This window comes from Syngnathus acus, chromosome 10 (assembly GCF_901709675.1).
Source record: "Syngnathus acus chromosome 10, fSynAcu1.2, whole genome shotgun sequence".
Classification (NCBI taxonomy): domain Eukaryota; kingdom Metazoa; phylum Chordata; class Actinopteri; order Syngnathiformes; family Syngnathidae; genus Syngnathus; species Syngnathus acus.
This window is the reverse complement of record NC_051095.1, coordinates 19,897,790-19,919,825: the sequence shown is the minus strand read 5'-3', so window position 1 is coordinate 19,919,825 and position 22,036 is coordinate 19,897,790. Positions and strand designations below refer to the sequence as shown.

The 22,036-nt window shown below is 39.6% G+C and overlaps 1 protein-coding gene across 2 annotated transcripts; it reads right to left on the bottom strand.

Annotated features, from left to right (window-relative positions):
* Positions 1-741: 741 nt before the first annotated feature.
* Positions 742-9,650, bottom strand: lman2 (lectin, mannose-binding 2). 2 transcript variants are annotated; one of them, XM_037262130.1, is made up of 8 exons: positions 9,240-9,650; positions 7,702-7,820; positions 5,517-5,634; positions 4,514-4,593; positions 3,328-3,489; positions 3,137-3,251; positions 2,415-2,534; positions 742-1,749 (listed from the first exon to the last, which is right to left on the bottom strand). In XM_037262130.1, exons 1-8 carry the CDS (start codon positions 9,394-9,396, stop codon positions 1,589-1,591), a joined length of 1,032 nt encoding a protein of 343 aa, XP_037118025.1. In that variant the 5' UTR covers positions 9,397-9,650; the 3' UTR covers positions 742-1,588. The 2 variants fall into 2 exon arrangements, with proteins under 2 accessions (XP_037118025.1, XP_037118024.1); XM_037262129.1 differs by lacking the exon at positions 4,514-4,593 and adding an exon at positions 4,646-4,728 and having other exon boundaries at positions 9,240-9,648.
* Between the last annotated feature and the right edge of the window lie 12,386 nt (positions 9,651-22,036).

Here is a 22,036-nt window from a genome sequence, read left to right as displayed (position 1 = left end):
TCTCTGCAAAAGAGTGTGTCTGTGCCCGCTCTACTGAGAACGGAAGATCCTAATTGGCCATGATGTTTGAACATGCCAATTAAGAATGTTGTGCATTTCTGTATTGATAACGATGATTAAAGATGCTTTAAAATTAGAAAAATGGTCTGACAGTTTGAATCGGATGCATTCATGTTAATACATGACACAAACAGGGTAAGGAGTAGAAAAACTACGACTTGTGATCTTCAAAATATTTGAAACAAGACATGACAGCTGTCTCTGAAGCGAGCCAGGTAACGGTTAGAAGAACACCGTCATATCATTCAGTGGAGTTATCAGCAAAAAAACAGATGTAAGACAGACTTGTCATTTTAAATATCAACAAAATATGTGCATGCCTTCAACAACAAAGGATTTAAGTTGAACACTCTAAAAGAATCACCATACATTGGAACTGTCCACCTACTTTTGGCCTCACCTGAATTTTATTTTCATGTAAAAGATCCTTGAATGTGAGACAAATGCGTAGTACTCCAGAAACACTCAAGTAAAACAAACACAAAATACTGGACATGAATTTATGCTTTTTGCGCACATGGAACAACTCTTTCTATGTGTGTTGGTAAAATAGAGACCTACTACGTTTAAACAAAACTCAGGATTTCTTCAGTAGGCCTAGTTACAGCAGATCCGAGTCATCAATGGGCACGCATTTCTACAGACCTACAGTATCCGTGTAGGGTCAATTAAACCAATTTATATAGATGCTGCTGTCAAATATTTTATTTCTCACATTCAGTAACCAAACATACAGTACACAGCCACACAATTCAATTTAGTAACACAAACAGGTCATTTCTTTCCTACCAGACATTACATTTAAACATGTTTGCTAAACATGTTTACACTTTGATAGAAATGCTCATTTCTTCTTCTGCCATTTTAACAGAGTCAAAATCGGTCACTTGTGAGTCAATTGGAAGAATTTGGGAAAATGTGCAGACTATTTATCGCTTGTTAAACCCAAGCATTTAAGGTGGAAGACATCAATCATAATCCTTGTGACGCCTTACCCAATTTGAACAATTAAAGCAATGGAATGACGGCCAATTTGGCTCAAAGCAAGGCAATTAATTTTGTTTAGCTTTAACAACATCCATGTTTATGAGGCATTTTAGAAGGCGGTCAGAGCATTTCTACACACATTTTAAAGTGGTTTATGTCCTGGTGGACAATTAAAAGCCGTTTACTCCACCTGATCACATGATATGGAAAAACAGTTGATTTGGCTCACGGTCAACATCAAAGGTAAATGGCTGAATTTGAGGATATACGAGTTTGAGAAGACCTATGAGTTTCAACAACAAAATAAAAAATGACAGCGCCAATGGTTGTGCTGTTTCCATGGTAACCAGGTTGCCATTTAAACAAGCAGTAAAACAGCCCCAACTCAAAAAAAAAAAAAAAGAGAGCAGTGCTTCCATAGCTGTACATTCTTTTGACAAAAAAAAAAAAAGATTCACATTAACCTGTGCTTCAATAGTTCACCACAAGTTCTTCCTCCACCCAGTGGCTGTTCCTCTGCTCCTCCCGAGGCCTCTTTCTCTTAGTAGAACCTCTTGTTTCGCTCCTGCCGCTTCTGGAAGACCACGGCACCCACCACGCCACACACCACGATGCCCAGCAGTGCACACAGTAGTATCAAGAACACCTTCCAGCCTGTCAATGGCGTGCCACGGAAGTTCCCCGTCGGGTCGTCAATATTGTCTGTGGGGTAAAGCATATTGCCCATTAAATAATAAAAACTATTCCCAATAGTTTTTGCAATTAGTCGACTAATAGGACCATATGCAAATTGCAGTACCTGTACAGTATATCACATCAGAAACCAGCTGCTTTAACTGCTCTTGAATTCCTCAAGATGTGTGCAAATGAAAAGCCAATTAAAATGAACTTTGTTTAAAGTGTGCAGCTTGCACCGGCATTCCTGATATGGTTACATAAATGATGATTGTAAACTGCAGGACCAGCTAAGCGTCCATGACAAATTTATCCTTTGGGGGTAGTATATGAGATGAATGACGGTGTAACTTAAATTAAAGGTGATAGTGTGGCTGTAAAACCTTTTAAAATGGAACCACATACTACGCATAGTTGCACTCAGAACACTATTAAACTATATATGCTGTAAATACAAATTCGTTCAAATACAAAATACGGCTCCATTCTACAGCATCCAAATAACTCATGACCTTTTCACAGTCTATTAGCGTCCTCTATTGGTTAATGGTTGATACCGCAGCCACAAAGTCAGGAATGACCAAGCGATGGTGAAGAAAAATGGATACAAATTGGAAACTATAATTTTGTGACTGTTTTTGAGATTTTATATGGCCAAGCCCAACATCACACAGGTGTCCCCACCGACCAACCTTTGGGCGACTTAAGCAGGCTGACGCTTGGCTCGATCTTGGTCCAGTCCAGGTTCTCCTCCTCAGGAGTATGCTCTACCATCAGTTGGTACAGCTTCATTGAGATTATGTCATGGTTGTCTACCAGAAGGAGGAAAGACGTTAGACACACCGCCTACTTCATTAGGTACAAAGCAAAACTCTTAAGGCTACGTTCCCACTGCAGGTCAAACAAGATATTTTTTTATACAATGTGTACAGCATAATACTAAATGGTTTCAAATTAAGCTCATCTGAATATAAATCACAGGTATCGAATCTGAAATATAGAATCAGGTGATGCTCAGCCGACCTACAGTATACATCATCAAAAGGCAAGTCGTTAATCAAGTGATTTTTTTTTCGGGACATTACGAATACTTTTGTTATCATGAGCCTTCATTCATAAATGCACAGAACTGTTTGTAGTCTCCGCACATGTTGAGCATGTACGCAAAGTCATAACCTTTTTTTTCAATATTGCATTACTGTTCATAGCATAGTAACTTCTTTGTTTTGTTGTATTTTGTCTTGTAATAGTAAACGTTTTTGTAATGTGAGTTTTTTTCTTTCAATGTTTCTATTAGTTGACTATTTTTCTCATTATATAAAATATTTATTAGTATACTTCACTGTACCGTGAAAGCATGCTAACTTTACTCTTTTCTTTTTTTTTTTTAAATGTTACTGTAAAAGTGACAAACCAGAAAGATCTCCAGTGGCCGCTGAGGCGCCAAAGAAATATCCCGTGGGAAGACGAACGCCTCCGATGTCGATGCATTCCTTCCACTCGTTCTTGTCATCCACGTCCACCATCGCCTGCAGGGCGGCGACACCGCATCAAAGCACTAGACTACCATGTTCCACCAGTATAGAGTTGTGAAACAATACATACAGTGAGTCTCCCTTTGGAGTAGCGAATAGCAAGGTAGGTGTCAAACTCTCGATTTCGGATCTCGGCCGAGCAGCCCCCCAGCTCTGACGAGCGTCCGTCTTTGCCATGATCGTAGCTCACCGAGCCATTGTTCACCATGGCCGAAATGTACGGGAAGGAACGCTGAGGACACCAATAAGCAGACAGAGTTGATTTATTTAAAACTGTGACATATTCAGATTTAAAATTTTTATCGAAAAAGTGAGTGAAAATGCTGAGATGATGTTGCAACATGAACAAAAATAGCAATGGTTAAAGAAACACGGTAGAACCCAGAAACCATGCAACAAAATCTCTAAGTTGAGTTCATCTAGACACCTGGAAATGGCTGCTTCATATCAAAATAGCCGAATGGCTGTATTTTGTCTTGTGGAGTTTTTTTTGTGGAGTCTTGACTGACATGCTTCCCGAAATTTCATGTTGTTAAGCAAATGACACAGGATTTCCTTTTCTGATGATCATTTTGATAATCGACTAATCAAATATAGTCAAATACTTTTTCAAATAACTGAATACGATTTACAAAAAACATTCTATTCAAAGTTTTACCCCTTGTACAAAAACAGGACATTATTTCAAATTGATGGTGCAAAAAATGCACTAACATATGATTCAGTGACTGGCTTGGTCTGTAAGATGTCAGAAAATAGACCTTTCCATATCTGCAAACAACATTGACTAATCAGGATGCGTGCAAGTTTGGTGCCGAAAGTACATTGGGGTATGTTAATATCGTATGCACACACAATCCAACTAACTGTAAAGAATGGGGGGGGGGGGGGGGGGCCCTATGATAGGAAGCAACTGTCAGATAAACACGGGTTTACGGAACAGGAGGAAGATGTTCCAAAGTGGCCCGATGTTGATTTAGTGGAGAAACCTCATGTTTACTGTAGCCCTGCTTGGGTCGTCTTCAAAATAAAGAACTACAACCTACAGCAGACACAACCTGCTCTGGCGCCAGGGGTTTCCAAGTAAGACAAACTGGTTCAGACAGGTCCTATAGCACCTTTGGAAATAACCATAAAGTGGCTGCTTCAAACCAAAAAGGTGGACAAGAACGTAGAATGAGAAGAAAACATGGAGTAGCGCTTTAACTTAAAAATGAAACTGGCGACAGCATGCTGACAAGAAGGTCAGCACTCACGTCAGCCGAGTCATCGTTTGAGTACGTATCGATAAAAACCGCCAGGCCGTGGAACATGGCGTGGTCGGAGAAGACAGGTCCTAAGGACAGAGGAGGCGGTCATTGGCAGGGTGGCGTGCGGCGTACACTTACGTCCATGCCTTGCAGGTCGTTGCGGAAGGTGTCCAGAAAGATGGACAGGCCTACAAACTGATCCTGGTTACCAAACACCGAGCCTAAGATGGAGGCAGAGAGCGCGTGACACAGGAGTACGTTTGTGTGGCTACTTCAAAAGCAATGGGGAAGAAGACCTTTTCATGACCACCACATTGATACAAGAAAGACATGGTTGTAAATGACACTCGTATAACTGGACCAATTGCGAGCGCCATTTACGATAACGTGACGTCATTCCAGCAAAGAGCGAGCATGTTTTGAAGTGTTTCATGATGTCATTGTTATCGCTAGCAATGACCTAGTCTAGTGACCGCAGGTTGGACTTTCTTATGGGTTTCATGGCCAATTCTGGTAGCAGTTTTTACTTTGCAGAACAAAGCGGAACAATGGAGCTCGATAACCAGATAATGTCCATCCATCCATCCAACCATTTTCTGTACCGCTTAGTCCCCACGGGGGTCGCCGGTGTGCTGGAGCCTATCCCAGCCGTCATCGGGCAGTAGGTGTTCAATTGAATTCCAAAATTGACAGTGGCGTTTGTGGTCTGTGCATCCACTAAAAGTCAATCAATCTGTATTGAGGAATCTAGCTGGAGAGAACCGAGTATGTCATCACAGTTTATGACTAATTACTGATGACAAGAAATATTGCACAGTAAGTGTAGCAACAATTTGCGACGTGTGGGTGCGGGCACGTATTACAGAGGTGCCACAAAGCATCGGTCACGTGATGCAATGCGGCCGCTATTGCATGCACGTACGCCAAAATCTAATGAGGCTTTCAAAACGTACCTTCGATCACCGTAAATAGCAGCTACACAAATTACGAAACCAGCAGCTATGCTTACCTGCATGCAGTCTGTCTTTCGTGTACCAGAAAGCGATGCCGTCACCATGGAGACTCTTCTTGCCCAGTCCATGGATTTTAAAGTGGACGTGCATCTCCCAGTCTTTCAAGTAACACGGCTGCATAAAAAATAAAAACACAAAAAGCCTCACAACCACTGGCCCTACCTTCGCTTTGTTTCATAACAAAACTAAAAACTACTGATAGGGTTGTTTTGAATTATTTCAGAAGTTTTAGCCATAAACGCTTGCGCAATATGGATTTTACCATGCATTGTAATCTACTGCTATGTTTCAGAAAAGAAAACACCTGTTGCTGAACTTAACACTCTTAAATCAGAAAAAATAAATATATGACTACATTCCATATCATATTATTGTAAATACATGTATATATTACTTTTTTACAATTTCAATGACGTTGGGAAATTGAGTTAAACATGAATAAAAAAGTGAAAACAAGGATTCGCAAATCACATTTAACACATTCCAAAAAAGCTGGGTCAGGGTCATGTTTATCACTGTGTGACGTCACCTTTTCCGGGGACAACATTCCATAAACATTTGGGAACTGAATTCCGTGTTGTCGCTTACATGCAGTGATTTCTCCAAATCCTCTGGACCTTTTAATGGTATTATGAACCGTAGATGAATCCTAAATTCCTTGCCATTGTACATGAAGGTGCTTTAACTGTTTGACTATTTTGTCATGCACATGTTCTCAAAAAAGTGAACCTTGGCTCATCTTTGCCAAATAGAGCAATTTGCCAATTGGAACAATTTGAACATTAAATATCTTGTCTTTGTAGTGTATTCAATTAAATATACGTAATTTTCGGACTATAAGTCGCGGTTTTTTTCATAGTTTGGGTGGGGGGGCGACTTATACTCAGGAGCGACTTATATACATATATATGTTTTTTTTCACTTTTTTGGGCATTTTATGGCTGGTGCGACTTATACTCCGGTGCGACTTATAGTCCGAAAATTACGGTAAGTAGAAAACATGCTTCACTGTATTCTGTTTTTATTTGTTTAACACAACATCCTAACTTAGGGTTGTATTATTATTATCGTTGTTATTATGATTATTAACATGTATTATTATTATTGAAATATATTATATTAATATTTAATATATAATACAATGTATATTATATTACCGTAATTTTCGGACTATAAGTCGCTCCGGAGTATAAGTCGCACCAGCCATAAAATGCCCAAAAATGTGAAAAAAAACATATATAAGTCGCTCCGGAGTATAAGTCGCATTTTGGGGGGCAATTTATTCGACAAAATCCAACACCAAGAACAGACATGAACGAGCAACCACAGGCTAAACGATACGGTATGCTAACGTGACAAACACAAACGAGGAGCTGAGAACGGGCCTGACGTAACATTCAGTTATTTAAAAAAAACTATTACATAAATAACACGTTTATAAAACCATCTGTGTCACTCCATTAAATCCATCGATCGTCCTTTGTCAACAATGCCGTGTGCCGCGCCGCAGTTCAAATTATTCCACAGGCCCATACAACGATATATAAACTATATTTTAAATAACTATCACATAAACAACAATATTAGCAAACCATTTGTGTCACTCCAAATCATTAAATCCATCGATCAAATTTCTCGTCCTTTATGTCATCCTGGTGACAGAGGACATGTCCAGAGGATATGGCGCTTTAAAGTGTTAATTACTTTATTTGATTTTTTCTCTCTATTTTTCATGTTTTGAATATGTTCAAGATAAAGATATCAAAGCATGTGAAGTGATCAACTATACTAAAAATAACATGTGAAGTGGTCAACTATACTTGTAAGTAAGTGATGTGTTAATGATCAAGTAAAAATTTGTGAAAAAAAACATAAGTCGCTCCTGAGTATAAGTCGCCCCCCCACCCAAACTATGAAAAAAAATGCGACTTATAGTCCGAAAATTACGGTAATAATAATATTATTATTACTGTTAAAATGTGCCATAGTACAAACAAGGGCTTATTCATAATCAGTGCAGAAAAAGAAATCTACAAAACTTTACTCTCATCTCAGTGTGATGTTTTGCCAGTAATTTCACTGATGTTGCATATAGATCTATCCATCATTTTCTACTTTTTTGGCGTGTTGTACTTGAGAATCCCAGTTTGATTAACTATGAAACAAATAAAAGGTGCTCACGACAGTATTCCAGATGGATCCCTGTCTGCTTCTCTCATCTGGAGTGAGTCGCACATAGGAGCTGGTCACCAACGTGCTCCCTGAGAAGTCCCACTGGCTGGACGGGCTGCTGCCCACGCCTAATACACAACATACAACTGGTTGGTGAATACAACACAACACATTCTAATAATCACCACATAGCTGGAAATACGCAGTGTGAGATTCAGTGTGCTGATTTCAAATATCAACCCTGACTTGAGAGGAAGTGCTGCCTGGTCTCTAGCAGCAAGAAGTAGGCAGACGCCATGTTCAGAACAATGTGTAAAATTGTGGATTCATTTTGATAACAGGGGTGTAAACGTTTTTATACGAGCCTAAAAAACAACAATGCGGCCCAGCCTGACCCCAAACTCTTATCTCCAGTGGCTCCCAGGTAAATTGAGTTTGAGACCCCTGCCTTAGACCTAAAACCACACTTGTTTGAAACTTTAACCCAAACTTGAAGCCTCATATAAACATAATTCAGTAAATAATAAAACTAATGCAAAGAAACAACTATATGACTATGACTTCAACTTTCCATGTTTCATGGAATAATGCTATGTACCATGTGGACTGCACTTATTTAGCACAGAATTTATCTTGTAGGAAGGACAAACGTAGACAAGCGTTTGTCGATGTCATTTCACAGAGAAAACAATTAAACATGACATCACAACACTGACGTGTGTCACAAAATCAACAATGTCTGTGCCACACTCATGGCTCTCATCACTAATGTCCTATTTATGTTTCAAGTGACATTGAGGTTAAATATAAATCAAAACTGTTACTCTGCACAACTTTGCAGATCCAAACACATCATATGTGGTCTATCCAAAGTGTCTCTTTGTTTGTTGCTGTTTGGTTCAATTTTGTAAAATCCTTGTGGTGAAGATGTTTAGTCAAATTAGTTTGTGAGTTCACAAATGAAATGATAAACTTACCATGTTATTAACTGAAGTAGAGGAAGATTATTTATTATTATTATTATTATTTATTTTAGCATAAAACAGGTATGTATAGCAGAACTCATATCGCTTCTTGTACAGTCAATCATTTGACATTCATTATAATGGGATTGGGTAAACACAACCACATTCCCTGTTATGAGAGGGTATGTACTCTTGTACAACCATGCAACTCTAAAGCAGTTGATTATTACAACCATGCAACTCTATACCAGTACGTTCATTCTCAAAAGCCTTTTCCCCTCAATTGAGTTGTACGGGTTATTGGTCAGGTTAATGATGGAAATAATTAAGTACTTTTTCAAGGGTGTGTAGATGTCTTTGATTCCACAGTCTTTAGTTCATTTCCTTTGACTACCTTCACAGCGCTATGAACATTTACACAATGAGTAGAGAAACCGCGTAATTACTTGTTATCCAAGTAGCAGTTTGAGAAGATACACTGCCGAATAAAGCATATCAGAGGCAGAAAAAAACAACGTTTAAAACTATGTCTGGAGTTGTGAAGGAAAGCAAGCAAGCGAGCTAAAGTTCATGTCTTCCTACCTTGGTAAGGTTTCATCAACGAGTGTTCTCGTTTAAGGTGCTCTGCGTTGCCATCCGTAATGTCGCCGCACACTGCCTTTAACACGAACGCGAGAAGGAGACACACACAGCCCGCAATGGTCCGAAAACTTGCCATGTTGCACCACAAAACTAACATAAAAAGTAAGAATAATACTCTTCAAATACGGGAATTGCAAACTCTGTGAAGAAGCTGGTACGTCCGCTATTCTCTTCCGGAAAGAAACTACCAATAAGCGAAAAGTCCTCTCGTATCTTTTCGATCAAAGAGATGACATTTTATTTTTATTTTATGCTCGTATTTACCCAACCATCTACTTGATTTTCAAATTTCAAGATTCAAGACTAGTGTCCACTTGAGATGGAACCAGTGTTTTGCTAGAAAGAATGTCCAACTTTGTGTGTTTCTGTACAGTACACGTTTTTCAGTGCACGATGGGCCAGGGCCAATCAGAGACAAGCACATCGCAATATAAACCAATCAGTGAGAATCTGTAGTTCAAGATTACGCCACTAGATAGTAGTAGATGACAGAAGGGACATTAAATTGACGGCTTATTCTTCACTTTGATATTCTCAAATTGCGATAATATTGTGATCAGTAATAATCTGTTTTATAATTATAGCCCATACTTGAAACCCCAACCCCTGAGACCGTTTAGACCGTGACCCAGACTTGAAACCCTAATTTGAACCCCCAACCCAGAACCTTAACCTTGTTTTAAACTACCTATTCCAGTCTTGGAATTCATTTACAGTGGCTAAAAACCATAATTTAAAACGTTAATCTTGAAACTCTTACTCAGGCTTGCAAGTCTAATTTGAAACCCAAATTTGAAACCCTAACTTGTGTTTTTGAACCCTAATCCTCCATTGAAGTCCAAATTTGAAATCCAAACACTTGCTTGAAAATCCACTAGTTTGAAACCCCAATTCAAAACTTGGAACCTGCTTGCAACCTTACCTTGAAAACCTGAGTATTTAAAAAAAAAAATATATATTGAAAGCCTCTCTTTTTATCTGTAACCTTGTCTTCAGACCCCTACTTTGAAACCCTATCCGTTTTATGAAACCCTAACCAATGTTTGAAACCCTACTTTAAAAAAAAAAGTGTCGAATTTATAATCCTTTAAATTACTGGTTACATTTTGAGTGCTTGAAACATGCATATTTACTTTTAACACAAACTTGAAATCCTAGCTATTGTTTTAAACCCGAATCTTCAAAGTCCTATTTGAAGAAACTCAAACCCTAATTTGAAACCCGAACCCCTGTCTGAAATCATAATTCAAATACCCAATTGTAACTTTCAATTGAAACCAGTGGCAGTTCCTTGGGTCCCTGTTATTGTCCATCCAGTAAGTGAGGCCATGGCGGTCAGTAAATATCATCCCATCAGTCAGAGTAAACTTTTTAAATTAACATCTGTGATCGTGGAGAGTGAGTTTACTCACAAATTCACTCAAATTACCGTTTTTTTTTTTTTTTTTTTGTTCAAGCATTCTTAGTAAACACTATACTGAAATAAGCTAACTATCGATTTAAGCAAACGTTGAATGTTTTTGCCCCCAGCTCAGCCGCGACCCATATATGACATCACATTGTTTACAAACTTTGAAGGAGTCTATGGTGTGTGTGTGTATTGTGTGTGTGTTGTGTGCGTACGTGTGTGTGTGCGTGTGTGTGTAATTAAAATCAGTGACCCTGATAAAATCCCTGGCCGCAGCCTGGTCCCCTCAAATAAAATTAGTCTCGAACTATCACTGATTGAAACACTATCCAAATTCGAAACCCTAAAAATAACTTTAAAAAGATGCGTAAATTTCGTTCATGTGTGCTGAGCCAAAAAAATCACAAAGATCTCCATGACCAGTCTCATTCTTGTCCAGACACATGATAAATGTCAGTGCGACCCCACGGTGTGACTCACTACTTTTCTGCGAGGTAGTCTACAATTTTTATTGCTTTCCACTGGAAGATCTGCAGAGTTAAGACAGCAGCTTAACCATGTGGAGATTTTACGAAGGTAGCCATCATTGTTCTGCTGTGTGTGTGTGTGTGTGTGTGTGTGTGTGTGTGTGTGTGTGTGTGTGTGTGTGTGTGTGTGTGTGTGTGTGTGTGTGTGCGTGCGTGCGTGTATTTAACAATTGTGAATCAATTACCAATATTTCTTTTGTTTGAAACCCTACTTTTCTAAATTCTGTCTCGAAACCCTATTTTCAAAAGACCCAACACTGTCTTGAATTGTCTTTCAAAATCCTACCACAAGTTTAAAACCTAAACTACGGCTTAAAAAGCCACTTTGAATCCCTAACCCAAATTTTAAACCATAACTGCAGCTTAAAACCTGAATTAAAAATATTCATTTGAAAGCATCCCCTTGTCATGAAACTCTAGCCCTTGTTTGAAACACTGCATCCACTGACTTGAAACTCTTGTTTGCAAGCTGAACGATAGCTTGAAACCTTAACCTGAAGCGATAACCCTCATTTGTTTGCAACCCTAATGTTATGACTGTGGGTCCTTGATTATGTTAGTGGCGTTGGTCCTTTTTTTGGTCACATTGGGATAGGCATAGTTTTTTCTATAGATGCTTGAGTTACTCATTTACACATTGTCAGAAGGTTTTGCCTTCCGTGCCTTCTGCATCCAGCTCTGCTCTTTCTTGTTACTTAGAAATTTTGTACATAAAGACTTTTGTTTCCAGACTCACGTCTACTGTCTGCTTCTGGGTCCATATCCTGGACCAAACATGACACCTAACACACCTTGAAACCCTACTTTGAAACCAAAACCCTTGTTTGACTCGTGAGGCACTGAAAAAGTATGTACCCAAAATAATAGATTAGCCTGTATTTCAGCTTTGTTTTCATTTTTTTTTATTTATGCTTCAACAATTCAGTTCAACAATGTGATAGCAATGTGATACTTACACTTTGGGTAAGTATGTCCCAAACCACTGGTTTTATTCTCAGAATTCCCCTTTTATAGTCAGAATTCTGAGAAGAAAGTTAGAATTCTGACTTTAAAGACAGAAAATGGGAATTCTCACTTTAAAGTCAGAATGCAGAGAAAAAAAGTCAGAATCCTGTCACCCCCCATTTTTTCTTCTTCACTGGCCCTAATCCTCTCCCGTAGACATTTGACATTATGTGTTAACATAAAAAAAACAACAACAACATAATAACTAACATCCAGCTGCTCACAGAATTCTCTGATGGATGGTCTCATCAAATTGCTGTTGAACCGTCATCCTGTTATTGACAGTTTGTGCACCAGTAGTTGTCAGAATGAAAGTAACCAGAGGAAACACCTGCTGACAGACCGCTTGAATGTTCAACGATAATATGCTATCAATGATGCATTTGTAATGACTATTTATAGCTGTTGTTTTTAGAAGAGATCAAATCAATTGTGTGACACAAACAATGCAAACGTGCTGGAAATTCTTTCTGGATCATTTCTAGTCAAGCTGTTTCTTTCTATTGTGCACAGAGGCACTTATAATGAATAAAGACCTTGTGATCCAGACTGCCCCCGTCCACGTCCCCACTCGCCTCGTAATTATTTATCCACCTCCAGCAGTCAATTATGGCTTGTCCATACGGCATCACCCCCGTGATGCGGGGTGGAAAAACGTTCCCACTTGATTGGCACCAGAAGAAACTATCTGCTTACCATTGGGAGTTTATTTGTTGCAAATCAGAGGGGAGATGGGGACCAATTAGCCTGCCGGTACTTTATTTAGCTGGAATTGAACATTGGGAGTCTGAGTGTGATGTGTTTGGATGCCTCTCTTTTATTATGTGTAGCGTGTAGTTATTATAGATGGAGATTGTTTTGCCATGCCAATGATAAAATCGCAGGCCAAAGATGTTCTCAGTCGCAATTAACCTGACTAGAGAGCTGTAATAAGATCGAGCGAGCCTTGCGCTGGCACAAAACTCATGCTCCGCCGGCATTTGCCACAGATGCGCTGACTATGAAACTGGAGCCCATTATATGTACAAGTGCTATATAATCAGTGCTACACTGTGGGGCTCATGAGCACTGGAAATTGAATATCACACTCCGGTTCAAGACTGTCATGGCACTTTTGCACACTAAAATGGAAATTGAGGCCAGCCTGATCTAGCTCAAATCAGCTGCCACAATTGCTTCTGAGGGCCAATTTCCAGTGCTCATGAGCACCACTTGTGTGCCCTCTGTATATAATGCTCTATGTTTATTGTATAACTCGCTTACTAGCCTATGTTTAATACAGGCACAAATAGTTTGCAATATAATACACTGCATTTTCTATACACGTGGCAAGCACGTCTGGCATTTCAGTGGCAGAAATTCATCAAACTTCACCTGCTGGAACAACATTTACGTTTTGGCACTAGAGGTCTGACGTGACTTAAAGCACATGCAAGCAGATTCTGGGCTCCGTGAACATGTTTGGAGTACGTCATCGTATTTCATTCATAAATATGACAACAGTGTGCATCAAGAAACAAAACATTGGTGAATGCGACAAATCACCTTGAAAAAGTGCAAAGTAGGAGTGTGAGTGTCTGTGAATGGCGCCTCAGTACTGATTCTGTAGTACCTTTATCTGTGATAGGGTTTTATTGTTGCGATCGGTGCGTTAAACATCTCGCGGTAAAAACCACCTTGCCTTCGTTCACACCCAAAGGCACACACAATCTATGATAATGATAGCGTGTATATTGTTACATCCCATTAATTCAGATGCGTTCAAGTGAAGGAGCTCGCATCACTCGGAATACATAATAGAATGTGACAAAGTCAAGCGGCATGGACAAAACTTCAAATGGAATAGGATAGGACACACAAAAAAGTGAAGGTACAAAACCAGAATTTGGGTACAGTTGTTGTCCGGCGCAATTGCTATGTACCTGCTACTGAGTCGCTTGTGACAAAGTGGGCTACTTTGAAAAACTAAACCTTACTGTACTTTGAAACCCTTCACTTATTTTAAACTAAAATTTTAAAACCCTTTCCTTGTTTGAAACTGAGGCTTGAAACCATACTTTGACACCTAAGTTTGAAACACTGTCCCTTTTTCAGTAACGCTAAACCAGGCTTTAAATCTTACTTTGCAACACTAAATTGAAATCCTAACCATGGCTCTGGAACCCTACTTCAAAAGCGTTACGCTCGGTCGAAACCAAAATGACTGCAGGAAAAGAGTTGAAAGTATTGTTTTCCCTTTGGTTAGAGGAGTTCATGAACTCACCACGTGTTTACTGAGCTGCTAACGTTTGAAAATGTTTTGCTGGCTAATGGTGCGTGTCCCATATTCCTCTTCAATCTATGAGGCTACGCTAGTGACCGCACCTGCAAGCCACGCAAGGTTCGTGTTTTGTGATGATCTCTAGCGCCACCCTTCACCATCCAGTGGAATTGCTTCTGCATTCACATGAAAGAAAGCAGTGATCTACACCAGGATGAAAGTTTGTTTGTTCATTCATTTGTTCCACTTTGGGATTTGAAGCGGGAACAGTTAACCAGACATTACTGATGCTTTCTTCACAGCTGAGACTCTTCCTGTTAGTTTATTACTGCTTGTGTGTGTGTGTGTGTGTGTGTGTGTGTGTGTGTGTGTGTGTGTGTGTGTGTGTGTGTGTGTGTGTGTGTGTGTGTGTGTGTGTGTTGTGCGTGTGTGTACCTGTTTTCGCGCATCTGTTTTCTGTTTGAAACCGTAACCTTGGTTTGAAACATGAACCAAGGTTTGAAACCCTAATTCAAAACCAAAATATAAATTGTAACCTAGGCTTAAAACCTTGCTTTAAAACCCTAATTGAAACTTTAACAAATGCTTCAAATGCTAATTTCAAAAACGCAATCTTTGTTTGACACACTAACACGGACTTGAAACCCCTCTTTGAAATATCAACTTGAAACCCTAACCCTGGTTCGAGACCATAACCAGAGATTGAAACCCTAATCCTTGTTTAAAACCTGAATCCAGACTGGAACACTACTTTGAACCTTCATTGAAACTTTAAAGATATGGCTGAAAAATCTACTTTAAAACGCTTATTTGAAACCACAACCTTGAATGGACACCGAGTTTGCAACCACAACATGGGCTTGAAACCCTAACTCGAAACACTCCTCCTTGTTTGAAGCCTTGAAGCACTTCAAACGCTACTTTGAAACCCTAATGCAGATTTACAACCCTAATTTGAAACCTAAACCCAGTCTGGAAACCCTAACAGGGGTTTGTAACCCTGCTTTGAACCCCTAACCTTGGCTTTACATCCTGCTTTGATTCCGTCCTTTGCTGTCTTGAAACCCAAAGTAAAGATTGCGTCATGTTTCATAAACTCCTTGCAGCCCTAACACTGCCCCAGTATAAAAGCCAACGTCCCAAAACAAACATTACTATCTTATCCTCTGCTGGTCTTCTCTCAGGGCAGATGATGTTTGAAACAGTGACTGATCCTCTCATGCATTCTGACTTTACGAGCTAATGAAGCAGATGAAACCGACTGACAGCGCAGGAGAGTGCTCAGCAAGTTTAGGGAACTGGGGAAAACATGTCAAGCAATTATTACGCTTCATGGCTGAATGGAGACTTTTAATTGAGTTTTATAGCGTTCATCCGGCCACACGCGCCCACTCACTCACACACTTAATTCTTTCAATTTAAGGGCTAGCTCTTGAGGTTAGTGTATTATAGTAGTGTATAGTGTATTGGATTTTTTTTTTTTTAAAGAAACCCAGGAAAGATGCAAACATTGGCATTAACTTTATAGATCTCCACCTAAAATTGATGTAAATAGTTTTGCATTATATTGCAAAGTATTGCGCTATATCACAATCTTAAATATTCTCGTGATGTGGCCTGGCGAGCTCCATAATATAGCGCTTTTCTACAGCGTACTCAAAACGCTGAAAAAGGTGTGTGTTTGGGGTCGATACAGTACAAAAACAAAGTTAAACATCTATTTTCAACATCATTATATGACATTGTTTAGACACAATTAGATAAATTCAGCAGATTGCTTGTTTACTTTGAGGTATGGCTACTGTATGATGGCAGTGAACTAGGCGCTTTAGCGAATGGTAAACAATTTTTCAAAAAAGAGACGCACCAAGCAGTTTATTGCCACTTCCGGTTCTACTGAGCCTGCCAAACAAAACAAAATAAAGAGAATCACATGTATGCTATGAAAAACAACTACATAGTTTAGCTTTTAGTACGCTAGCTTAATGCAAATGCTAACACAATGGGAAATGCCTATACACATATAACTCTTGAATCAACTGATATTTGAACACAAACGGTGGAGCAACACAATTAGACATTCAATGTAAAAATAATCACTCATGCAATCTTTATTTTCTGCGAGTTGAGAAGGGTAAGCTGCACATATGCTCAGTGGCCTAGTGGTAGAGTGTCCGCCCTGAGACTGGAAGGTTGTGGGTTCAAACCCCGGCCGGATCATACCAAAGACTATAAAAATGGGACCCATTGCCTCCCTGCTTGGCACTCAGCATTAAGGGTTGGAATTGGGGGGTTAGATCACCAAATGATTCCCGAGCGCGGCACCGCTGCTGCTCACTGCTCCCCTCTCCCCCAGGGGATGGATTAAAATCACACGGGGATGGGTTAAATGCAGAGGACAAATTTCACCACACCCAGATGTGTGTGTGACGATCATTTGGGACTTTAACTTTAACTTTATACACTCTGCATACATGAATGTTGTCCCATCTTCTACATGCAGTGCAACTGTGGACAGTGGCAAACTACCACTGGTACCTGAAATTGGACTTATTGAATTGACTTATAGAATTGGACTTATCTCAAGCATAAAAATGAGATTAGGTGAAAATGTGTTAGTTGTTGTGATTGTAATCATTCAGTAATTAAACCATATTTAGAAATTACATCAAATCAAAAGACTGTTGCAAATTTACAGGCATTTGCATTTCATTTAGTATTTTTTATACAATTCAAAATAACTTTATTTATATAGTGCATTTTACAACAGCTGGAGCTATAACAAAGCACTTTACATATGACAATTGGACAACCACAAAGACAGTAAACTGTAAAACAATAAAACAGTCAATTAAACCACTAATTAATATGTAGTAGTCGAAAGCCAAATAATAAAAATGGGCCTTCAAACGGGCCTTTAAAGCTGGACAGAGAGGGGGCTTGCCTAACATTTGAGGGGAGGTCATTCCAGAGGGAAGGACTGGCAACATAAAAGGCTCAATCCCCTCTGAGGCTCCGCTCAGTCCTCTGCACTTTCAGTAGCGTCTGGTCTGCGGAGGTGTGTAGGGCTAGATTACTGTTTCTAAGTGCTGTTGAAAAAGGAAGGGTTTCACCTTAGCCATTTTCCTAAGATGCAAGAAGCTGGATTTAACAACGGCACTGATCTGCCAGTCCAATTTACAATCACTGTTCAATTTAAAACCCAAGTTCGAGACTGTTGGCTTTCGATATGATGCCAGTCAACAGGGTGGGATGTACAAGGGTCATTATAACCAAAAAACATACTTATTGTTCTCTTCCCATTGAAATTTAGAACATTGAGTGATACCCAGGCTTTGATTTCCTCTAGGAAAGACAAGAGTGGTCTTAAGGAGAATGCATCCTTTTTGCAAAGCATGACAGATCTGACAGTCATTCGCAGAGCAGTGAAAGGCCATGTTTATGTAGGATGGAGCTTAGAGGCAGCAAATGCAATAAAAATAGCAAGGGGCCTCAAAATAGATACCAGCTCAGTGGCCTAGTGGTAGAGTGTCCGCCCTGAGACTGGAAGGTTGTGGGTTCAAACCCTGGCCGGGTCATACCAAAGACTATAAAAATGAGACCCATTGCCTCCCTGCTTGGCACTCCGCATTAAAGGTTGGAATTGGGGGGTTAGATCACCAAATGATTCCCGAGCGCGGCACCGCTGCTGCTCACTGCTCCCCTCTCCCTCAGGGGATGGATCAAAATCACATGGGGATGGGTTAAATGCAGAGGACAAATTTCACCACACCCAGATGTGTGTGTGACGATCATTGGGACTTTAACTTTAACTTTTAACTTTATTTTAAGACTCAAAAGGTCTGGTTTCTCATTTTTAAGGGAAAACACTTTGCTTTTACGTATTTCCATTTCGTCCACTGGTGTGAAATATTTTTATAAATGGGAGCCTTATCTGAATCCATGCCATCAAAGGCATGATGTTGGTCGTTATTTCATGGTATGCTTTATCATTTATGGGCTACAGGTTCTGCGCTGGTTCGCATCAATAGTACATACCCATGAGCCTTGTCATGTCAATGGAGCTCTTTTATGTTTTGTGTGACGACATAAATAGCATCAACCATGCATGCGCATGTGTGAGTGACCAACAACCAATCTCAAAACAAAGTGCATAGAAACAAGTCTAATTTTTTCGTAAGATAGAAATAATTTGCTCACCTAAAAACCTAAAATTTTCTCAAAAGCCGACAGTGCGCCTTATAGTCCGGTGCGCCTTATATATGGATCAAATTCCTAAATTTAAACTGGCCCGAAGCATTGTGTCATGAAATCAATCATAAGTGGCCTGCTGAAGACTATGAATCATGAATCAAAAAGACTATGGATCATTATTTTGTGATTATAAAGTAATTTGTTGCGTCTGAAGTTGAAATAAAAAAGATAAAATGGAGAATGATTTGATTTGGATTAAAAATCTGACATGATGCATTAATGGTGCGCCTTATAGTCCGGTGCGCCTTATATAAGGACAAAGTTTTAAAATGGGCCATTCATTGAAGGTGCGCCTTATAGTCCGGTGTGCCTTATAGTCTGGAAAATACAGCAATGCTATTATGCTGCATAGTATTTTCAGTTTTTTCGACGTGTAAAATTAATATATTCGGATGAATTGTGTTACTAGTAATTTAATGAGTCAATTCAGAGCAAATCTTTGAGAGAGAAAACTTTTGGCTCAAAGATTCGGCGCGTGTCGTGAACGCAGTGCGATGAAGAGCGCACAGACAAGGAGGAAGAGGAGGTGGAATGACAAACAGGAGTGAATGAAGGAGGACCTCATGCTGCGTTTATAGACGCGCAAATGTGAGTCATCAGACGTCCCAATCAGCGCTACGCTCGCCACCTACCAGGCACAGATGGTGTTTGTGAAAGACGTGAAGAATTTCGAGTGGGAGTGTACCGCGAGCTCTTCGTGACTTTTTGCTCGCTGGTGGGAAAAAAGTGGAGGTCATGTGACGAAACTTGTTGTCCAGCTCTTCAGAACGCTGCAAATTGGGCAAAAAATTGCCTCAAAGTGGCCCTAATGACTATAAACACCATCAGCATGAAAACAATCTATTGCGGGATTTGATAGAGCTGTGTGAAGTTCAATTTAAAAAAAAATAATAATAATAATATATACGTATATATATGTGTACAATTTTTTTTTTTTGCAGAGTAAAGCAATTATTTTCCAAGTATGAGGTTGACATTTGAGAAAAAAGGAGTGTATATTCAAGATATGTGGCATTTTTCTTCGTCATATATATTTAAATTTCTCTTTTCAATTGGAACACAAAAAAGAATTGTTGGAAAATCGACTGCAAGAGAATCCCTTGACTTTTAATGAGCACTCCTATCCGATAATGACGGAAACGTTTGTACGGAGGCTCACGAAAGAGAGTCGCTTCACTCGTCCAAGACGAAGAGGCTGGTCGGTTGGCATGGAAACACTGTTGGCTGGTCGTTAAGCTGGCAAAAGAAGAAAGGCAAAATTGTTTTTTTAGAAATCCATGGGAACAATCAAAGGGTCTTAGGGAGTTGCTTGGCTTTCGAGACAAACTCAAGATGGCGTACCAAATAAAAGGTTTAACAGGTTAAAACGTTTACACGTGTTAGACTTTTGTGATTGTGATGAGCATTTTTAAAAATTCTTTTTATAAGGATTATCAGGAAAAAATAATGTCTTTATTTATCCATCCATCTATCTGGGAGGTAACTGCCCCCATCACGAATGGCACCACTGTTGCCTTTACCGTCCACATTTTCTCTAGTTCTTCTTTCCGCCCTTGGTATTCCTCCAGGTTTTCGTGTCCCTTTTTTGGGATGCTATTGCAACAATTTTCACGACTGCTCTCCCCTGCTATTTATCCACAACCACTGTCAGGCTGGCTGGCTGTCACCAGTTTGTCAGTCTGGATCTGGAAGTTCCCCAGGATCTTGTCCTGGCTGTTCTTAACCACCTTTGGAGGTGTCTGCCATCGTGATTCTGGTACGTCGAATCCATACAGATATTCCAGTACACTATTCCAACTACCTGGTTTGGCTGCTCCATCTATGCCTTTCCAGCCAGGTGTATTATGCTGCATAGCCTGCAGGACTTCTTTGCACAGCCTACACCTGGGATCCGGTTTGATGCCGTGGTAGACCCCAGCCTCAACTCGTCCACAGTACTGTGGCTATGGAATATTTTAGTAATTGAGTATTATTCAATCGATTAATCAAATAACCGTATAAAATGTAATTTTGCTTCGTTAAAGACCGATTATAAATATGCAAGAGAAAATAAGACATTTCACTTAATGATGAACAATTTTACTTTTTTAGAAACTCAACATTCTTTATTTATTGCGTGCCGCTTCCTCCTCCCAGACGCTCTTCCAGTATTTCTCTATCTCAGCCTTTGATGGGTCTGTTTCATTCTTGCTACCTTGCCAATGAGAGTCGACCTCAGCTGGGTTGTTGGAGAAAATCATGATGATTGTTCTTCTCTCTACATCTCTCGTATACACATATATAGATGGTTTGGAGAAAATGATAGAGAGTTGACTTAGATGGATCGGACAGATTCAAAAGAGCGATAGTGAGTATATTGGTAGAAGGGTGATGAAGATGGAACTGTTCGAAAAAAGCAAAAGAGGACTAGGCTCTTAGAAAAGATTGATAAATGTGGTGAGGGATGGAGGATGCTAGAGGAGGTAGGAGGATGATAGAGGAGGGTGCAAAAGATTGACTTTAAAGGAGCCCTAACAGAATCTTGTTAAATGATTGCTGATAAATATTGTCAGAAGTCATTGACGCAGCGATGTCTTGCGTGTGGGCGCATAAAGATGCAAACAAAGAGAGAAAGTCTGTACGCCCTGCAAGGAGGCTCATTAACTGTGTGACACCACATTAACCTTCTTTGTCCTGATTTGCGACAATTAAACCAACAACAAATTTTTAGGGGAGCAGATATGAAATAAACAACATTGATTAAAAAAAGAAAGAAAGCATTGTGGGGTAAAAGCAGCGACAGCATAACACCAGTGGCAAACAAACAGAAGCTTGCGTGACACCACATTAACCTTCTTTGTCCTGATTTGCGCAATTAAACCAACAACAAATTTATAGGGGAGCAGATATGGAACAAACAACATCGATTAAAAAAAAGAAAGAAACCATTGTGGGGTAAAATCAGCGACAGCATAACGCCAGTGGCAAACAAACAGAAGATTGAAGGTGCAGATAATCATCCGGTTCTATATTCACTGCCAATTAGACTGCAGAGGGTGCATTCTTGGAAATAAGTGCATTAACTCCAATAAAGTCATCTATACAACCTTTGTACCATCTATCCATACATTTCTGAACTTTCCTCACAAAACTATACATGTAAATATATAAATATACGTATACACATACAGTGAGGCAAAGGAATAGTCAGTCACTCAAGCTCACTTCAACTGTGGGAGACAGAAGCAAATAACATTTTAGGATTTTTAAAGAATTTATTTGTAAATGATAGGCCTATACAATG

Bases quoted from the DNA above. Each gene is read 5' to 3' on its own strand.
- lman2 (XM_037262129.1), bottom strand. From the start codon at position 9,396: ATGTTAGTTTTGTGGTGCAACATGGCAAGTTTTCGGACCATTGCGGGC. The intron at 3,252-3,327 runs GTATGTATTGTT...GCCGCCCTGCAG, and splicing joins ACTCCAAAGGGAGACTCACT to GCGATGGTGGACGTGGATGA. The intron at 2,535-3,136 runs GTTTGTCACTTT...TCCTTCTGGTAG, and splicing joins GGCCACTGGAGATCTTTCTG to ACAACCATGACATAATCTCA.